Source organism: Grampus griseus (genome assembly GCF_964374135.1).
Source record: "Grampus griseus genome assembly, chromosome: 3".
NCBI classification, from domain to species: Eukaryota; Metazoa; Chordata; class Mammalia; order Artiodactyla; family Delphinidae; genus Grampus; species Grampus griseus.
In genome coordinates, this window is record NC_139019.1 from 16,246,963 (window position 1) to 16,268,714 (window position 21,752).

A 21,752-nucleotide genomic window follows, 5' to 3' on the forward strand; every position below is an offset into this window, starting at 1 on the left:
CTTATCCTCAGATCTCTGGATATCTGTAAGATTATTTTCTCTTTTATTGCGGTAATGTTCCTAACTTTTCTGGTTTTGTAATACAAAAGTTTTTATTAAAACCTTCGAATCTCATTAATGATATGTAATTATTATTATGACTGTTATGTTTTTATTTTTTTTTAATTTGTCTTTTCCCTGTTTATATCTTTGGCTTAAAGAAATTTGACGTTTATGTAGTAATATTGATTGATCATTTTATGTTTAATGTCCTTGTTTTTTCTAATCTTCCCCTCTTCTAGTACCATAAGATAATCTCATTTTCTTTAAAAGCATAAATAGCCTATGTCTTTAATCAATTTGGTAAACCTTTATTATGTCAATTTATCTACTTTTTACAAGGATGACCTGTGGTGCCAGTGCCTTTCATTTCCTAATGTATTTTAATCTGTAACTCCAATTTGGACCTATACCAAGTCCTGAAGTTTATATTACACAGCTTCCTAAGGACTCCACAAAGTCCACTAGATCTGTTTTCCAAACCAAATGGATGTTGATATCTGTTTTATCAGCCCCTCCTCCATTATTTTCCCTTAAGAGTTCTTGATTATTTATGAATATGCACTCTTCCACATGAAGTTTTGGATCAGTCTAGATTATTGACTCATTCAGTAAATGTTACTTATCTGTGCCAGCATAATTTCAGGTACTAAGTATACAATAAGCAAAACACAAAAATCCTCATCCTTACGGAGTGTACATTCTCATGAGAAAGAAAATGGGCAAGATATATGACAAAACTATACAGTATATTATGCTGTGATAATGCTAAATATGACAGATATAGCATGTTTATTAATCAGCCATTTCTGTGTTGATTAATCGCCAAAATATCTCAGTAGCTTACAACAAATATTTAATTCTATCTTGCATTATATAAGAACTATGACTAAGCTACAACTACTAGGTTAGGCTCAATTCCAAGTGAATTTTCATTTCAGAATATGAGCTGAAAAGGCAGTCATTGGGAAGGAAAGATTAGGAACACAGAATGAAACCACTTAAAGGCATTTAAAGTGGTTTATGGCATGTCTTCTAATATTCTGTTAGCAAAACAAAGTCATTGGCAAAGCACAGTTAAAGTAGCAAGGACATATATGCCACCTACAGGAAAGCATGATAAGGGAGGGAAAGAAATAATTGTGAACAAATAATACAATCCGTTCACTGTCCACTCTCTAGACTAAAATAACTATGTGCCCCTTAGAGGTAAAATCCACTTACTTGCTCCCTGACACCCCCAAATCTCTTTAAAACATGGCACCAGTCTTGATTTCAAGACCTTTTGATATAATCATATACAATGTGGCTTTTCTTGTTCCAGAGACCACTGAATTAGGACACATTATTTGCCCACCAAAACTTCAATATATAACTGGGGATGAATAAGGACAAAGTTGTTGAAATAAACACCCTGTTTAAAAGGGAAAATATGTCAGTGGCTCATAGCAATTCAGAAATTATTGTCTGCAATCATTAAAAGTGTTTCTGTCCTTAAGTCTCTAAGGCTAATTTATTTGTTGAACCCTTTACATTTGCATTTTTAGCCCTAAAAGTCATGAAATTTCTAGTTTCCTCCTCTTCTCTTTAGAAAATACATGATTTTTTTTTTTCTGAGCTGACCTCTTTCTTGTAGTATCTTATCAAATACAGCTAATAAAAATCAACTCATATTATAGACACTCCCTCTTAATATCTCTTCTCCTAAAGCCATAGCTTCATTAGGTACATTTTCTGCCTTCCAAATTATCCTAGGAAAATATTTATCAAAGAAAAACACAGTCAACTTCTAGCATCCTATAAGCATTACTTCATACTTTTTCTTCTTCAAACACAAATCCACATAATTTATTGCTGTTGGTGTCTTGGTCAAATTAACTGGTGAATCCTAAATTCAATGGGAAAATATCTTCTAATCACTGGAAAGCATGGCAGAGACAGGGAGAGAACAATTAAATCTACCAGGGGAGGTAAGAGAGACACCAAGTATTTGAGGATGAGAAGTCAGTAAAATACTATTCCAAACAGAATTCTCTGAGGAAGACAAATGAGAATGAATGTTGTATAATGATTGCAGCCTCTGACACAAACATCTTAAGTAGTTTTCCAATGAGGTTCTCTGAACAGTGAATTCATTCTTTTTTTTTTAATGTATCTTTATATCATCTTCATTTTTAATGCAATTTAGTGTGCTAAAGATTACTAGAGTAACAGTTTTTCCCCCTTCTCATCAATTTTGAACCCAATTCTCTATTGTCATCTGTACTCTGCTTTTGTTGATAATAAGTTCATAGTGAGTTAAATGGTTTTCTCTTTGGTTTTGGAATTCTAAACTTCACCATAACAAATCTAGGTGATAGTATTTTTCCACTCTGTTTGGAGCTTCTAATAATTATTTATCTAAGGTTTCATGTCTGTATTTATTCTTGAAAACTCTTAGTCTACTTTTTTGTTTTTGTGTTTTGAACACTGTCTCACCATTTTCTTTGGTGTCTTCATATGAAAGTCCTATGATTGTACATTGAAGCTTTTTTCCTTTGGTACATATTTCTCTCTCTCTCTCTCTCTCTCTCTCTCTCTCTATCTCATCTTCAGCTTCTCAGATGCATTCTGGCTATTTTTCTTCAAACATATCTTCCAGTTTACTTACTCTGTATTCAGCTGTGTCTAATCTATTCCCCTAATGTCAATGTCTACGTTGCATCTTCTGTTGATTGATAAGTACAGTTTTTCCATTTTTCATTTCAGAGCAAGCCCTGGTTTCATACCAGACACCTAACTCTAGTAACATCTCTACTAAATTCCTGTAATTATATACTTCCTCCTTTCTCCAGGGCTAACAAGCTAAGATGCTAGCTCCCAGTGCCTACATCCTGCCTTATATTCTCTCTGGGCTCTCACAACATCAGCTTGCAAATTTCCCCCTTGAAGTGCAGATTCACTCACAATACTACAACCACATGAAAATATAAATTAAAATTTATTGAAGGAAAACATAATTACATCAGTATCAGAATGCACATAATTCCCTAATCTCTTATTTGTCCAGAGTATGACATTTAGGCTTCACAGAACTCTACAACAGAGCTCCCGTAGAAAGGAACTCCCACTCCTATAATGTTCTCTATATTTACAAGGTCAGGAGACAGAGAGCACTTCAGCACCTGGGCAAATATGCAAGAGGGGAAGCTCCCTAGCTGAAGAGGTGGCTATATTGGAAAGAAGAAGCCTCTGAGTTCTATAGCTGGTGCCAGCTTATAGAGACTAGACTTGTCATATCAAACAAGTCTTCAACTTGTTTTTCCTCATTCCTCTAAATTTAAGCTCCTTTTTAATATTGTTGAGTTGTTGTCAAAATGTTGATTATGTATACACCTACATTTCTTTTTTTGTAAATATCATGAAGGTTGGTTCACTCTTGGCAACTATATTTTCCATGGAAAAAAATTAGTAAGTGTGTAGAGAGAATTTTTTCTATGAATGAAACTTCTGTTACACCAAATGTCTACTACAGAGTCTATAGCATTTTTGATGCCTTAAATTATTTTAAGATAGAATTTCTCCTTATCTGGAAAAGGTAAATATACTGGAACATTTATGATTTAAATGCCTGGATGTGAAGCTTAGACTTGTTGAGCTATGAGGTGGTGCAATGTGTATTATTGAATTTTAGGTATCAAATTGTTTATAGTACATTAGTAGTGTCTTTTTTTCCCCTTAGTTTGAATATACGTGAATAATTTCTAAGTGATATTCTACCTCATTAGCAAGTTTTAAAGATACCTCTAAATAGTGCTAATGTTACCTATTTTGGTGTTAAGACTACATAATTTTATGTGACATAGAGATACAGATATTATTTCATATTTTTTCTGAATATTCCATAATTTCATATGTGATCCTTTTCCAATAATTTCTTAGACTCCATCATAAAATGTTAATGATTAGCTGAAGTACATTTAAGAAAGGAAGACTTCATGGGAATAATAAAAGAGAATTTGGTTCATTGAAGCTTGTCCCTTTTTTTTTTTTTTTTTTTTTTTTTTGCGGTACACGGGCCTCTCACTGTTGTGGCCTCTCCCGTTGCGGAGCACAGGCTCCGGACGCGCAGGCTCAGCGGCCATGGCTCACGGGTCTAGCCGTTCCGCGGCATGTGGGATTTTCCCGGACCGGGGCACGAACCCGTGTCCCCTGCATCGGCAGGTGGACTCTCAACCGCTGCGCCACCAGGGAAGCCTGAAGCTTGTCCCTTTTAATATACTTTTTTCCCAGGATAGTCTTGATTCTAATTGATTTTAAAAAGACCTCGTACCTTTCCTTCAGTAGCTTTACCAGGTGAGCAAATAAGTCATTTCCTAAGATTAACCCTATGCCCTAGCCTATAAGAACTGTAATCAACTGATCATTACATTTATTCTGACTAGTTAATATTTTTATTACATGAATAAGATTTACTTGGGAAAGTGACCACCTTTACACAAGATACATATTTATTTATGATTCTGGGAGAAAGTTGATTGACACGTAAGTGGTTAAGATACTGTAATATGATTTATCCAGGATGTCTGACATCATAGGGTTAACCAGAGAGTTTCAAAATCTCTACATTAAATTGTTTTATGCAGATATAGTATACATTGGAAATGCTACTTTCAAATTAAAAAAAAAGACACACAAGGAATCTGGGATTTCCCTGAATCTAAGACACTTGTATTGGATACTAATCATTAAGCATTACGTTAAGCTCTGCCTGTAATGTTTTTAATACATGAATAAAATAAAAGACTAATTCTACAGCTATTCAAATGCCACACATTAAAAGGACAATTGTCCTATATCAGAATATTCACCGTAATTGGGAATAATACCTTTAAAATTGCTTAACCTACATTCTATGTTATCATTTGTCAACAGGCAGCATTGCAAAGCTGATTCTCCTGTACAAATTTATTTTCTTCAAAGTAATGATACAATGGGCCACTTTTTAACACTCTCTCACTTTTAATCATAAACATGACTCATAAAAAACTGAAAAAACTGTAAACTTATAAATCCCAACTGAAAATCATTCTTACTTTTTTCAGCATTCTATGAAGAATTAGAAATTGATTTGTAAAGACTAACTAGTAACAATCAAATCATTTCTAAGAAATATATGCCCATGTCCATAAAAACACATATCTATACAAAACAGAATAAGTAAAGAAAAAAAATCAGTCTACAACTCTGTCATAGCATACAGCCAAATAGGTTAAAACAAATCATAAAATGATTGATGTGTTATGACCAGTTAGTTTCTAAACAGGCAATTTCAAATTATTCCAAAATATCCAACCTTAAAAGAATTCCACAAACTTATTTATTTATAGCTGTTATCTTGTCTGAAAGAATATTCTCTTCAGGTGTATGTATCTTGTTTAATAGAATGAATATAAAATAAAATAATTTTTTCAATTGTCTTTATATACTGTCTCATAACATAGATAAATATATTTTGTCTTTAATAAGGTTGAATGAAAAACTATTTACAATAGACCAATAACTTGCCTGTTTTATCATTAATTAGAGAATTCCAGCTCTCTTTCAAAATGTATACTTTCAATTTAGCCAGGTTAAATATCAAATTGATATACTATTTATTTAAGTATCTTCCATGATATTTCAACTTAAACAAATGGAGAGGTCTTTCCATCCTGGACCTGATGGAATTGTATATATCTGACTAACTCTCCCATCAAATAGAACTATACAAGCTGCACAATATACATAAAATGACTGCCATTGGAGAGAATTCAATGCAGCGAGGCTTGGATGAGGTATGGTCCTTGAGGGAAAGGAAGCATAACAAGATGAGTTTTACATTCTCAACGACTCAGGGCATTTTTTTTAATATGCTCTGCTATGGAAAAGAGACCAAATTACATACTTTGTGAAACAGAGGTTGGGGTTAAAGGACAGGCACAGTAGCTGAAATGAGAATAAAGGTACAAAGAAGAAACCTCAGAGAAATGAACCCCAAAATTTGAATGCAATTTTCCCTGTGATAATTATAGATATATATACTAAATTTGCATATGTGGAGACTCAAAGAAAGCAAAGCTGGAAGACAAAAGACCTAAGCAGACATTTCAGCAGGCATGAGGCACCAAGAATCAGAGTTTGTAAATGCTTGTGACTCCAGTTGATATTAGAGAAAAATTAGTTTTTAGGAGTAAGAGTATTCCTACTTCCCAGGAATAAGGGGAAAAATGAACTTAACCAGTTATAACAAAGTCTAACTAATTTAGGTAATCATATTCTATATATCTGCAAGAAGAAAAACAACTCTCTGTGGAGGAAGGTGACATAATCAGGAACTTCTACAATCGTTTATCCATAATGTTCAATTAATAGTAATAAGACACGCTTAAAAATGGAAAATGACCAAAACCAAAAAGGAAACAAGCAATAAAAAGACGCAGATATGATGTTGATTTAGGAATTATTAGGAAAGGATTTTGAAATAATTAAGATTAAGGCTCTTAAGAACATATAGAAAAAAGGTGAAGAATTGTAGCAAATACCAATAATGTATATTTAATAAGTCAAGGGAAAATGATAGAGCCAAAATATGTCAATGCTGAAGCATATAGTTAATAAATTTGATACACAAGTTTAATTGGAGGATAAACATGGTGGAAAAGGTTAGTGAACTAGTATATAGGTCAATATAAAATAGCTAGGTCAAAAAAGAGAGATAAAAAAATATGTATATATAGAAGAGTAGACTGATGGTGCATAGTTAAAAGACCAAACATGTATACTTTTGCAGAACCAGTAGTTAAGAAGTGAGGAAATAAGATAGAAGAAATATTTTAGTAAATGCTGACCAAAATTCCCTGGAACTCAATAAAAGATAGCTTTAAAATGCCTTATAATTGAAAAGCAGATTCTTAAAAAAGTAAATACCTCCTAGGTATAACATAGTTAAACTTCTGGAAAGTTAAGCACAGAATATCTTAAAATAAGAAAGATCCATTAAAGTAGAATAAACTATAGTAAAATGATAATAAGACTGAGACTGATTTTTTTTAACAGACAAGATGGTGGTCAGCAGACATTACATCATTAATTATTGAAATAGAAAAAAATATCCTTCAAGCTAGAATTCCATTTCCATTGGAAGTTACCCTTTTAAAAATGTAGGAAAAAGAATGTTTATGAAAAAAACTAAAAAGGAAAAAAATCATTGATAGTAGACTAGCACTAAAGGAACAGAAAGGGATTTTTAAAGAAAATTTAGAATTTCCTTTAAAAACGATTAATGACTATAGAAGGAAAAATGGAAAATAAAGAAAATAAATAGCACCAGGCAGGAAGGATAAATTATAATTGACTTAAAACATGATTCTTTAACAAAACAAAACAAAACAAAATTACAATTTCACATAAGGCTTAATTTATAAGATGACAAAAATAGCAAAAATCAAAGATTTTTAAAGTTTAAAGTTATTCCATTTTTCAAGTGATAAATTATATTTTAAGGTGGAATGAAATAAATTGAAATGTCTAGAGGAAACATTAAAGAAAAATAGAAGAAAGTAAAATAAAAAATATTGATGGAGGATAAAATGAACAAAATTAAATACATGAATAATTCATAGAAAGTAAGGAAAGAAAGAAAAGAAATGAAAGAAACAAGTAGCAAGATGATAGACTTAAATAGAAATGTACGAGTAATTAATTATAAGTATAGTAAATAAAAATAAACAACAAAAATGTGAAACCAGATTAAAACAAATCAACAAAAACTTAGTGTCTTAAATAAAACTTAAAAAAAAGAACAATATAGTAAAAAAGTAAAATGAAAAATATTATACCATCCAACTGTTAACTAAAAAAAGGAAAACGAAATATCTGGAATAGTTATATTAATATCAGGTAAATTGGACTTTAAGTTATGAACCATTATTAAAGAGAGATGTTTCACAATGACATACTTTCAAAGAGGAAGATATCATACCTTAAATCTGTGTGCATCTGGTAACATGATTTCAAACTATATCTGACCAAAATAAAACAAAACCAAAAAATACTAATAGAAAATAAAAGAATAAATAGAAAAATCCAGTATCATAATGGGATATAATAACATATATCTCTCAAGAGCTGACAAACAAAACTTCTGTTTGAATACAGAAAATTGCAGTGACATAATGAATAAACTTGAACTAATTTATATATGTAGAAAACTAACCATGAAGCTGTGGAATTTACCTTCTTTTAAATCAAGTACATGCTGACACTTAAAAACACTCTCAAGAAGTTTCAAAATATATACCTGTAACCATGGTAAAATAAACCAGGTATTTTTTAAAGTATGCTAGAAAAACTCCAACTTGGTGGTAATTGAAATATGCACTTCACATTTTGATGGATCAAAGGAGAAGCTTGCTTGCTTGTTTCTTTTAATTTCTGTTTCAAATAAAATATTAATGCCGAATATATTATATGCCATTTAGATTTGTTCTCATGAAAATGCAAATAATAACTTTAAAACAACGGGCCTTCATCTAAAATATTTTACCATCAACAAAATTACATCAATGTCAATATTTCCATCAGTGGTATTACCTCTCTTACTAACATTAAATTTACCCACATCAGTTACAGTTTTCTCATTCTTAGGTTTATGGGAAATACTGCCATCTGCTGAGCTTTTAGGACTTGATCCTCCCAATATTACATTGCACTATATCAACTCGAGTCACAAGCAGGCTAAAGTTGTTGCATGACTTAATTTTGCAATTATTTCAAGTTCTTAGGGGAAGTTTTGTTAAACGATCAAATTTCTACTCTTTGATTATGATTATTTGACATGTCTTCTTCTTGTTTCCCCAGACTGGTTATTTACTCTTTGAGGACAATTCTCAAATACAACTTCCTTTAGGATATAGAAGGTTTGCTTTATGAGCTTTCATGGAAGTTACTGATATTTATGCACATTTTCTTTACACAGAATAATAGACCTCAGTGACTTTTTATCTGTCTGAGAATCAATTATGGAATAACCATAACATAGTTAAAACCAGAGAAGGAAATAGCAAGAATCTTAAGAAGTAGAATAGATTCCTTTCAATAGAACCTATATTGAGGAACTTACACCTTGAGATATTGTCTCTGAAGAAGAACTGGGCATCCCTTGTGTCCTCTGAGTAAGGATTCAAGGCACAGATGGGCTGATTTGTCCTCTTTCACTGTGAGTCTGACAAGTAGCTCCCTTTCCTAATTCTTCCTGCCCACATGTAGGCATTACTGGAATTGAGCAGTAGCTGTCCTCTTAGTTGGACATGTACCATCCAATCTCTGTTCTCCCCTATAGCCTCCCTGACACTGGCAGCCCTCTTCCACCTGGACTTTCGTTTGCCTTGTATTCCAGGCCACTGAGTTTGCATCTGCCTAGTGTAGAGAGTCTTTGTAAAGCAAATTATTAGTCTAGTTCACCTGTAACTCTCAAATGCTTACTCAAAACCCATTTACCTTAAATTAAGATACACTGATAACTTTAAATTAAGATACAAGATGTAACAAGCTGATTTTCACAGGCTATAGCAAATTGATAGGAAGAGAAAGACATTGTAAAAAATGCTATGAGGGAATATTTTGCAAAGCTTTGTGTGCCAGATGTTTAAACCAGAGTCAGTCAGTTATGGTAAAACATGGCTCTCTCAAGTGAAGGGAAAAAAAAGTCAGAAGAACTGTAAGCTAAACAAAACAAAAACATCTTTAGAGAAACAATTAGACTACTGGGTCCATTTGATGACTGATCTTTATAGAATTTGAACTGTATATAGATTTCATGGTGCATTTCATGGTGCTTCATGAACGCAAGTCCTCATAGTACATCATTTTTTTTTTCCTCCATGCGGTTTGCAAAGTTTCCGACTATATATCTAGCCACTTGGTGAGTTATAATGCTTGTGGGAAAATTAAAGAATACTTTACTGCAAGCTACTCTTGTCATGGTGACACCAAATTATTCTGAAAACAGCAATGTGTTTAGTGCAATATGAGTGCACAATAAAATATCTTTTAAACAAATCAGAGTGTGAGGTTCCAGGTGTGTACTGCCTCTGTTTCAAAACACTAAGAGCATCTCAGCATGTGGCAGGATTGACAGTTGTCAGTCATTCTGCACAGACTGCTACAGACGGAAGACATGTAGATCCCATTGGATATAATGAGTTAATTCAATGAGTGTACGTTTATTCTGTGTCCTTGTCAAGTAAAACAATTGTTTTTTCCTATGAACTGATGCTTCAGCAACTATCATCAATCAAAATAAATTAGGAATATACTTTTCTATATTCATCACCATTACAATTTTCGGTTGATTTCTAAAATCAGTTTTAATGGACTTATCTATTTAAAAAGCAGTTGAGGGAGAGAAGGAGGGAGAGAAAGAATGGGAGATATTATTTGTACCAAGATCAAGCATTTATTGAGCCCCTACTGTGTAGAGTTTGAGTTTTTCACTCTATTATAATAAGGGTTATAATATTAATATCTTTAAAATAGTGGTGGTAGAATCTATTTGAAAATAAGGTAGGTTGAAAATAAGGTTGGTGTTGTAAGTTATAATAAAGTTTATATTCAGCTGAGTTCAACAGCACTTTTCTCATAATGAAATATGTGTATATGTATATTGTGTGGAATAAGGGATAAAATGAATACAAAAGTACGCTGTAGGGCTTCCCTGGTGGCACAGTGGTTGAGAGTCCGCCTGCTGATGCAGGGGACACCGGTTCGTGCCCCGGTCCGGGAAGATCTCACATGCCGCGGAGCGGCTGTGCCCGTGAGCCATGGTCGCTAAGCCTGCGGGTCGGGAGCCTGTGCTCCGCAACGGGAGACGCCACAACAGTGAGAGGCCCGCGTACCGCCAAAAAAAAAAAAAAAAAAAAAAAAAATACACTGTAATTTTGTAAAATTACTTGAATTTTTTTTTTTTTTTTTTTGTGGTATGTGGGCCTCTCACTGCTGTGGCCTCTCCCGTTGTGGAGCACAGGCTCCGGACATGCAGGCTCAGCGGCCATGGCTCACGGGCTCAGCCGCTCCAGGACATGTGGGATCTTCCTGGACCGGGGCACGAACCTGTGTCCCCTGCATCGGCAGGCGGACTCCCAACAACTGCGCCACCAGGGAAGCCCTTGAAATTTAATTATATTTCATGGCTTAATAATGTGGACTTATCTATGATTTATAATTTTCTTTCAAACATATTTTCTTCATGGAGCAAAAGCCACATAAAAGAACCAGGTCATATAATCTTATCCTTAGAATCCATATTTTAAAGTAGCTTTACCTAACTATGAATTAGTCCTGAATTTCTTTAACAATGGTCTTTTAACAATAGTAATTTGACAGAGTATTTAAATTCGACTAATTTACTCATTCATTTAGTAGTCATTTATCCAGGGCTGGGCAGTGATCTGAATATTTAAGGTTACAAAGACAAATCAAGCATCATTCTTACTTAGAGGGACTCAAAGTAGGGGAGATATGCACCTATGGAAATAAATATAGCATAAACGTTCATGGGAAAGTGCTATGTAACAGGAAATGAGAGTTAATTAACTCTCTGCTAATTCTGCAACAGAGGTCAGAGAAACTTGTAAATGGGCTTTTAAACAAAGGAATGTGAGTGTGGAAAATTCTGGGCTGATTTAAGGATGTGCAAACTGTTATATTTTCAAAACAGGCAGTATTCCATCGTGTATGGAGTGTACTGAGAATGATGCTGAGAGATAAGGCTGGGAACGGCCTTTCATACTGACTTGTGGAGAGTCTTTATTGACATCCCACGCTGTCTACTTCGTTACAGTTTTTAAACAGCATGTGTAAGTAGGACAGCTCCCCTATAGGACTTTATGATAATTAATGGTTTTTCTATAAAATGTCATCCACAGTTTCTGCCACATTAGAAATACTCAAATATGTTTCCTTCCCTTTCTGAGGGTGTCACAAACACCATTTCATTCTGAGCTCACAGAACTGACACTCTTTCCCCTTGAATTGCCTGATAGTTTGTGCTCTGTATTCACAAGGTTCATATTCTACTTTGAGATCAGACTTTATTATATTAGCCATACCCTGTGGTTGGATGGCATGTTTGTGTGTGTGTGTATGTGAAAAGTGTTCATTCCTAACCTGCAGGATTTTTCTTTTAATTTCAGTCACAAAGCGTGCATTTTTGACTATTTTGCAAGAGTAGAATGCCCATATCAAAATGTATTATGAATATCTCCATGAATTCCTTAGTAACACATAACTACTTCAGCAAATGCAGGATATCATTCTTTAGTACCGCTATCTCATTTTTAGTATTTAACTGTGATGCCAACTGAAATGGATATCTAACACAATAACAATTATCTGCCAGGCTCAGGAGACCACAGATGGAGTGATTTCTTTAGTCTTGTGTATAAAAGGAAGACCATACAAAACAAAATATTCCCAGTTAAGATAATAGTAACATGATATTATATGTTCAAATATAGTTGACCCTTGAACAACATGGAGGTTAGGAGCGTCCAACCTCTATGCTGTCCAAAAATGTGTATAACTTATAGTCGGCCCTTTGTATCCAGGTTCCTCAGTATCTGCAGATACAACCAACCACAGATCTGATCATGTATTCCTGTAGTACTTACTACTGAGAAAAATCCATGTAAAAGTGGATCCTTATAGCTCAAATCTGTGTTGTTCAAGGGTCAACTGTATTTCAATCTGTTTTACATAAATGAATAGTGATAAGTGCAAATCAGAAGAAACAGGTACGTACTTTGAGGAAACCGTGGGGGGTTGTCATTGACATCTGTCAGGGTGATGTTGACCGTGGTGGATCCCGACAGCCCTCCAACTTGCCCAGCCATGTCTTTGGCTTGAATGACCACTGAGTAATGTTCTCTGGCTTCTCTGTCCATATTATGTAAGGCAGTTCTAATAACTCCTGTAATACATATTTTAAACAAAACAGTATGGGTTATACATTAAATGAGAAGCAACAAGGTATCTCTCTCTTTTTTCTTCTTTCTTTTAAGAAAAGTAGTTTTAACTGAAATACTTTTGAGAGAAAACCAGGTTTCTGAGACAAACAGTACCTTAACAATGTTATTAAAACTGTCTCATCGAAATATTTATTTATAACCACGCATCCCTAACCAATCTATTAGAGGCAAATGAAGATACCCATCTCTTGGTGGTCCTTGGGGTCACTGGCCTCTAGAGGGCAGCCCTGCAGTCCCTGCTCTTTCCTTCTGTGGGTGGCCTGAATATTTCACAACTCATTCTCCTCACAAGTGTTAGCTGAGATGTTTTGAGCAGAGGTTAATTTTCCTCCTTACAGAACAATTTACATAGTTTTCTGACAGGGTTGTCAAAGTTTGATGATGAAAAACAATGGAGGAGTGTAGACACTTGAACAAAGATTACAGGCAGGAGGCATTTTAACATTTATCAAGACTAAGAAACTGACTTTTTGTCAGGAAATAACTACAATAAGAACTAGATCTAAGTACACAAGCAAAATAAAGTGATGAGATTGGTTCCAAAACTTGCATGTAAAAGTCACATTCTTTGTCTTGTAGTACCAAAAAAGACACTTAATGCACTTTCCAATTAATTAATTAATGCACTTTCTCATTATATTAATTAATTAATTAATTATATTAATTAATTTGTTATAATTAATATAACAAAATGTTATATATCCATATGTAGTTCTGTGTAGGCAAACACACACATGCACACATAAATTAGATTTGTCAATAAAGCCTTACATTTAGAAACTGGAACACATTTTCTAGCAGGTCAAGTTTATGCAAGGACTATCAAATATGTCTTAAAATAAAAAATTGTCCTCATATACATGAGCCATATTAAACATAAGCATATAAATATATAAGCATACATGTGTTGATATTTTATATTCATATAAATGTACAATATAAATATATTTGCTACTCGAAACATAGGTCACCATTTAACAACCACCTTTTTACTTTTATTTAAAATAGTTGGATCATGTCACTTTTGAGAAAGACACCAATGGCTTCAATCAAACTCACACTTAATTAGTTAGCAGCACAATTCACGGGATAGTGCCATTTATAATGACTGCCAACTATAGAGCTTAACAAACATTTTTGCAGACAATATATTGATATAATAGGAGAAAATGGGTTTGTATATCCAAGTGGAAAAGATAGTCTTTTAAAAGTGGAAAGGATTAGTCAATCAGTTGTTTTGAATACAGAACACTTAACCACTTCCTTTTTTTTTTTTTTCACTGAATTGATTGCACATGCAATGCTCTGAGAGGAGAGCCACAGGCCCCAGGAAAAGAGATCCCCCTACTTTCAAAACTTGTGAACATATAATTGAGGGAATTTAGGAGAACTTTCCTGAAGCTAAATAGGAATGAAAATTATTCTTATCAAAAGAAATTACAATAATATGATAATAAATGATTCATCTAATTCATGCGTATGAAAAAGCCTCAAGCATCCTTACTAAATAGAACATTTTATCACATATGGTAATTATATAAGAAAAAAATAAATTGATGCAGAAAGGAACAAGTTAAGAATTTATGAAAATATTTAATGAAAGAAATGTATATTCTCTGATGTTTGAAAAAAAAATGCCATTCTAAAAAGAATACACTAGAAATGGGACTTGCCTCTGATGTGCAGAAGTATGAGATTACTGTCCAGGATGTTTTACAATGAAATCAATACAGTGATATTTGCAGAATATACATATGTGAAAATAAAATCTGTCATTAAAAAAGTGAAAGATATTTTTATGCAATTTGAATGTTATTCATTTCAGAGGATCAGAGAAGAGGAATTAGCACAACCCCTGTTTTACAGCATGGACTTTAATAATTTCATTGCAATAGCCATTATCTCCCTTCTTTTATAATACTGCTACTCTGACATGAAATGGGAAGAAATTTGTCAGCTAAATTTGCTTATGGAAAGAAAAGAGCATATCCAGAATTGACACATCTTTCTCAGAAACGATTGTTTAAGGGTTCATTTAAACTCTCGGTTCTCTTGAGAAAGGCTCAGTTGCATGTGCTTAGCTATGACCTCCCCTGAGGGCACATAGGTAATTGGGGAATGTTCAGGCAAATTGCCATAGCAACATGATCCCTGTATACAATAACCTTATTCAAACATGTGGCCCAGATGCTTGTAAGTAGGGTAGTCTAGAACACAGCTGATGCACAGTAACACAGTTTTTCCTCTTAAGTAGACTTTATTTTCTAGAGCAGTTTTAGGTCCATAGTAAAATTAAGAAAGTACAGACAGTTACCATGTACCCTTTTCCTCCTGACACACACAGCCTCCCCAGCTAGCACCATTCTGTATTAAAATGATGCATTTGTTACAGGTGATGAGCCTACATTGACATGTTCTCACTCAAAGTACATAATTTACATTAGGGATCACTCAGTGTTGTACATTCTATGGGTTTGGACACATGTATAATGATTTGTATCCATCATTGTAGTATTGCACAGAATAATTTAACTGCCCTAAAAATCCTGTCTGTTCCACCTATTCACCCTCCCTCCCCTCAACCTTGGCAACCACTGATCTTTTTACTGTTTCCACATTTTGCCTTTTCCAAAAAGTCATATAACTGTATTCATACAGTGTGCAATTTTTTTCAGATTGGCTTCTTCAATTAGTAAAAGGCATTTAAGGATCCTCCACGTCTTACCATGGCTTGATAGCTCATTTCTTTTTAGTGCTGAATAATACTCCTCTATTTGGATGTGCCTGTTTATTCATTCACCTACTGAAGGACGTCTTGGTAGCTTTCAAGGTTTGGTGATTATGAATAAAACTGCTATAAACATCTGTGTGCAGGTTTTTGTGTGGACGTAAGTTTTCATCTCCTTGATGTAAATATCAAGGAGTGTGATTGCTGGATCTTATGTTAGGACTCTGTTTAGTTTTGTAAGAAACTGCCAAATTGTCTTCCAAAGTGGCTGTACCATTTTGCATCCCCACTAACAATGAATGAATTTTTGTTGCTTCACATTTTTGTCAGGTTTTGGTGTTGTCAGTGTTCAGACTGTCACCATTGTATTAGGTGTATAATGGTATCTCACTGATGTTTTAACTTGCATTTCCTTAATGGCACATAATGATGAAAATTGGTTCATATGTTTATGTCCATATGTATGTCTTCTTTGGTGAGGTATGTTAAGGTCTTTTGTCCATTTTTTAAAATCAGGTTATTTGTTTTCTTATTGTTGAGTTTTAAGAGTTATTTGCATATTTTAAATAACAGCCCCCTACTAATAAGTCTTTTGCAAATACTGTCTCTCAGGCTATTACTTGTCTTCTCATTTTTTTGACAGTGTCTTTCACAGTTTAGAAGTTTTTAATTACTTTGAAATCCATATTATAAATTATTTCTTTCATCAATCACAACTTTTATGTTATACCTAAAGTCACAGCCTAAGATACTTAATGTCATCTAGATTTTCTTCCATGTTGCCTTCTAGGAATTTTATAGTTTTATATTTAGGTCTGTGACACATTTTGAGTGACATTAAGCTAAGAGTGCAATATCTGTGTCATTTTTTTGGCATGTGGCTGTCAATTTGTTTCAGCACCATTTGTGGAAATAACAAATTTTTCTCCATTGTATAATATTTACTTCTTTGTCAAAGGTCAGTTGACTACATGCATGAGAAACAATTTCTGGGCTCTCTAATCTGTTCCATTGGTATATTTGTCTATTCTTTCATCAATACTACACTGCCTTGATTACTATAGCTTTATAGTAAATCTTGAAGTAGGGGACTGTCAGTCTTCCTAATTTGTTCTTCTCCTTTAATATTGTGTTGGCTATTCTGGGTCTTTTGCCTCTACATACAAACTTTAAAACAAGTTTTTCAATGCCTACAAAATAGCTTTTAGGGATTTTGATTGGTATTCCATTGATAAAGTTGAGAAGAACTGACAATATCGAGTTTTACCTATCCATGGACATAAAATATATCTCCATTTATTTAATAATACTTCTTGTTTCTTTCATGAGAGTTTTGTAGTTTTCCTTATATCAATTTCATACCTTTTTTATTAGATTATACCCAAGTATTTCTTTTAGGGGAAGCTAACCTAAATCATCTTGTGTTTTTAACTCAAAGTCAACTTGTTCATTGCTGGCATATAGGAAAGAGATTGACTTTTATATATTAACCTTGTATCCTGAAACCTTGCTCTCTCAAGACTGCATCCTTGAAAATAACTCCTGCTGTGGGAAATGTGGGCAGAACGCACATTCCAAGGTCAGAGAAGGGGATGTGGATCCTCTGGTTGCCTGGGTCCAGCTTGCTGGTCAACTGGCATTCACATCCTCTGGATGACCTCCCCCAATATCCATAACAACTACTACAGGTGATTTCAGTGTAAGTGGGTCCAAACTATGTTTTGAAAAGCCACAATTAGAAAGACGAAGTTCTGCCATTATGTATTCATACATTTCTTCACTTTTTATTGCCATCTTGTCATGTCAATAAAAGCATGTATGAGGATATACACATGTGCACAGACAACAAACAATATGCAATAGTAATATACATTTTTCAAAATTGTGAAGCCTAAGCTCATGTACAAGACTAGGATAAACTATATTTACACAGTCCAAATAAGAATTGATGTTTTGGTTTCTTGTTTGGCTTTTCTGCCATGTACCCACGGACCTAGTAATTGTAATATAACTTATTTTTGTCTTCCAAATAAACATAATAAGGACTTACCACATGGCCCTTTTATTAAGTAAATTTGTGAAGAAAACAACTCAGAGCAGCTAAATTAATCACCATAAATTATTGCATTGTTTGTTTAAAAACAAAGAAAACTCTCCTCTTTTCAGTAAATGCTAGGTAACTGGTAATGGCATATTCTGAATGTTTGATATCTTCACTAGCAATGTTTACTTCAAAAATTTTAACAGGAATTGTTCCTCTTATTCTCCTGTGATGCTGGGTTGCATCAACAGGATGTCCTTACCCTTGTATCATTTTGTTTTGTTTCTTATTACTTTCCTTTTAAACAATTGTAGGTGCCCCACTGCTTGCAAATTACCTTCTGACTACTGCTTCCCAATCATGTTGCTATGTAGGGGCCTGTAACTGGGAATGACTCTCTGCTCAATACAGGCTCATAACATTGAAACTCGTCTGTGGTCATAAACATTACTCAGTGAACCTGACTCACTAACCCACTTTGTGTTTTTGTTTCCTGACTGATGATATTCATATAGAGCAATAGACCCTCCAAAATTTTCTCTTGTACTTTACCCACTAAAAAGTATTTAAGATGGAAATATACAAATCTAGTTGATTAGATAATACCACAGAAGACTTCAAAATAAAACCCCTAAAAGTTTGAAACAAATAAACAAGCATGACATTCAAATTCCTACAAAAACCTTCAAGGTACATATATGCATTTATAAGAGGAACTGGTAAATTTTCTTCCAGGTTTTAACTACACATACTCATTTTGGCTCAATTGCTTGTTTTGCCTCTGAATTTGTTCAACCGTTCATTCATTCATTTAAAGTCTATTATGTCATTTTGCAATGTCTATTAAAATGTATTGGAGCCCTAGTGTTTCTCTAATGGGGCATAAGGGCCACTTAACAAAATCACATGAATTGACAATTATCATGCAACTCCAAGGGCACTATTTTAGACCTACTGTATCAGAATCTGGGGAAGTGGGCCCAGCATCAATCAATATTTGTGACAAGCCCCTTCTGCGATTCTCATGAGCAGTCCAATTTGATATATCCACCTACAGTTGAGAACATATGATATCTGGCCTCAAGGTGCTCATATTTCATTGGAGGAGCTGCTCATTTAAAATAATTAATATGAACACTGAGAGGTTTATAAATGTTTAGAAGTTTCAGTTTCTACACAATGACACTTAATATCTTGGCAGTAATAATTCATCTTTCCAACTACCTAATTGTGATGATCTAGGTATCTGGCAGATTTTTTGTTATATATTAAATTGCTATTTGTTTCAACATTTAGTATATTATATGCTACTTCTATTCAACTACACATTATGAATTTTCCCTACTAACTTTGTAAAGGTAATGTGGCTTCCATAAATTCCTGTCTACATTGAAATAAAAAACATTCAGACATTGAATCTATACGTATGCAACATTACCACTGTTTCAGAAACCTTTTTTCTTCATTTGTCACCAATCCAATGTATATTGAATGTGTCTCTGCTCTGTTTAAAATGTGGAATACAAAGGTATATAGGATAGAGCTTATGACTTTAGAAGGTCATGATTAGAGTGTTTACAGACAGGGAAATAAATATGCAAATATGGAAAGTTAAGTAATACTGCAAATAGATTTTATTAAATGGAAGACAAAACACAGACTTGAAAGGTTTTAGTTATCGAAATGGATGAGCATGACCAAGGAGTACTTTATGGGACAATGACAAGTTTGTAGGATATGAAAGGTAGATGGAGAAGTAGAGAATCCATGGAAAGGAGATCTGACATGAACAAAGGTGTGGATATAGAATGTGCATGGCTGTATCGACCACACTGGCTTCATTGGAAAACAACTGTAGGAGAATAATAGACATTAGGTACTCATTAATACTCTCAGAATATTTCTAGGTTTTGTTCCTCAAGTGACTGAAAGTTTGAATAGCTCCACTGATACCCCTGTGGAAAGTCAAGACTGACTATACTTCACTACTGGTAAGTTGTTACAGTCTGTGGTTGGGCAGATGCATGGTTATCTCTATGGATAAATTTAGCACATTTCAGACTCTAAAGCTTCAGAGATAACTGATTAAACTTCATAATTTTATTTATATTTTCACTATACTATATATTTTATTTTTAAAGAAAAAATATAAGATATATGAAACACTGGCATCCCAGAATTAAAAAAAAAACATACTTAACTTTAATCTATGACTCATGGAATTAACAATCCTAAATTTATGAATGTAGACATCTTTATGATTTAGTAGGAAGATTCAATTTTTCCTCCTCTAGATTTTTTTCTTCCTACCATTAAAATGGACAGTGAAGCGTTTTATTTCTGGTGAGCAGAAAAGGATGGCGAGTTCACAGGTTTTGAGTATGGGCTGTGACCTCTTCAGGTATAGGCATGGAAGTATAGGCACTCTCTTCAAGTATATAGCTCATATTTTTTCTCCATATTCTTCATGAGAGAGAAAGCTCAAAGTTTAAATAACTTTCTCCAGATCAGAACTTTGCAGAAGCTGAAATATAACCCAGGACTTCCTGACAGTAAAATCAGAATGCCACAGTGCCGTTAGTTCAAGTAATGAAGTCCTTAACCTTGTAGACCCGTAGGAGTGGCTTGTACTATTGTGAAAGAGAGAGACAGGGAGGGGTGTGTTTGTGGAAGGAGAGAGAGAGAGAGAGAGAGAGATAGAGAGAGGAGAAGAGGAGGTGGAAAGAGGAACAGTATTATAAAAATGGGCATTACCTTCTCTATGGATTTGGAGACAGAGATCAGACAGATTCAAAGAGAATGTAGTTGTGTTTATGCATCAATAAATATGCTTCTGACCTAGAAGGTTTTATTTCAATATTTTTCTCATTTTAGCATTATGCTTAATGTTTATATCTGCTATCAAGGATTCAATGTGATCTACAACTTCCAAACACCAGTCTTTCTAGTCAATATATTTAATAACCACACTGATAAAGTCATAGGTTTGCCAGGGCATTTGTGAAGGCCAAATATTCTATAGACTTGCAGGCTTTCAGCTTAACTACTCCGGTCAGCAAAAGTGTACTGAGACAGCACTGTAGGGAGAAAAATAAATAATAAACTTCAAAAAAGGCTTACCTGGGTGATGAAATTCCAGTGGTGATGATAATGATGATGATAGAACTACTGACAGTTATTAAATATTTGTTAAGCATAATGAGGAATATTTATGTTAAATCACTAAATCCTCACGCTAAGTCCTCACATCAACTGACTATGGATGCTATTCATATTATCCCCTTTTTGTATCAAAGAGTGATTGCAAGAACAGAAATGTTAAGAAAAGTGCCCAAGGACAGATAGGTATCATACAGTCAGTATTTAATCCATGCAATTAGAATTCACAGCCTGCTGTCACAATCACTACCTTCTGAGCTTCTGATTCCTTGTGAGTAAATTGAGGAAAATACTGCAAAAGAGCCTGAAGTAGATTTTGGGAGAATGTCTGCATCTTAATAACATGGTATCAGAAGAAATCTCTGTTTCTCTTGGCCAGTTTGGATCCTAGTAGCACTGGAATCAAAGTTCTGATGATAATCAAGGAGATGTCAGGAAAACGGTGGATACAATGGGTAACTAAATGATCTGACTCCAAAAGATGAGGTTTCAGCCTTTTGTTCAACAGGAGAAAGAGTGAGAAACTTAGAAACCTAAGATTCAGCTTGCTGCAAGTGGCCATTATCTATTTATGGTCTCTTTGCAGGGTATCAAATTAACTTTGGCCATTAACTTTGGCTGACCTATGATTGCTTTGACCAATACAGTACAGCAGAAGTAACAGTATAACGATTTCTGCCCTGGACTTAAGAGGATTGGAAGCTTCTATCTTGGTATGTATGAACTCTGAGCCTGCAGA

General features: G+C 34.0%; 1 protein-coding gene across 1 annotated transcript in view; it reads right to left on the reverse strand.

Moving 5' to 3' along the window:
* CDH18 (cadherin 18) overlaps nt 1–21,752 on the reverse strand; it is a gene marked incomplete at both ends in the record, with an annotated part of 349,009 nt that overhangs the window by 124,298 nt on the left and 202,959 nt on the right. Inside the window, one exon of the mRNA XM_082651620.1 lies at nt 12,860–13,027. Within this exon, the coding sequence (XP_082507746.1) occupies nt 12,860–13,027 (168 nt within the window). The remainder of the gene's footprint in view (nt 1–12,859; nt 13,028–21,752) is intronic.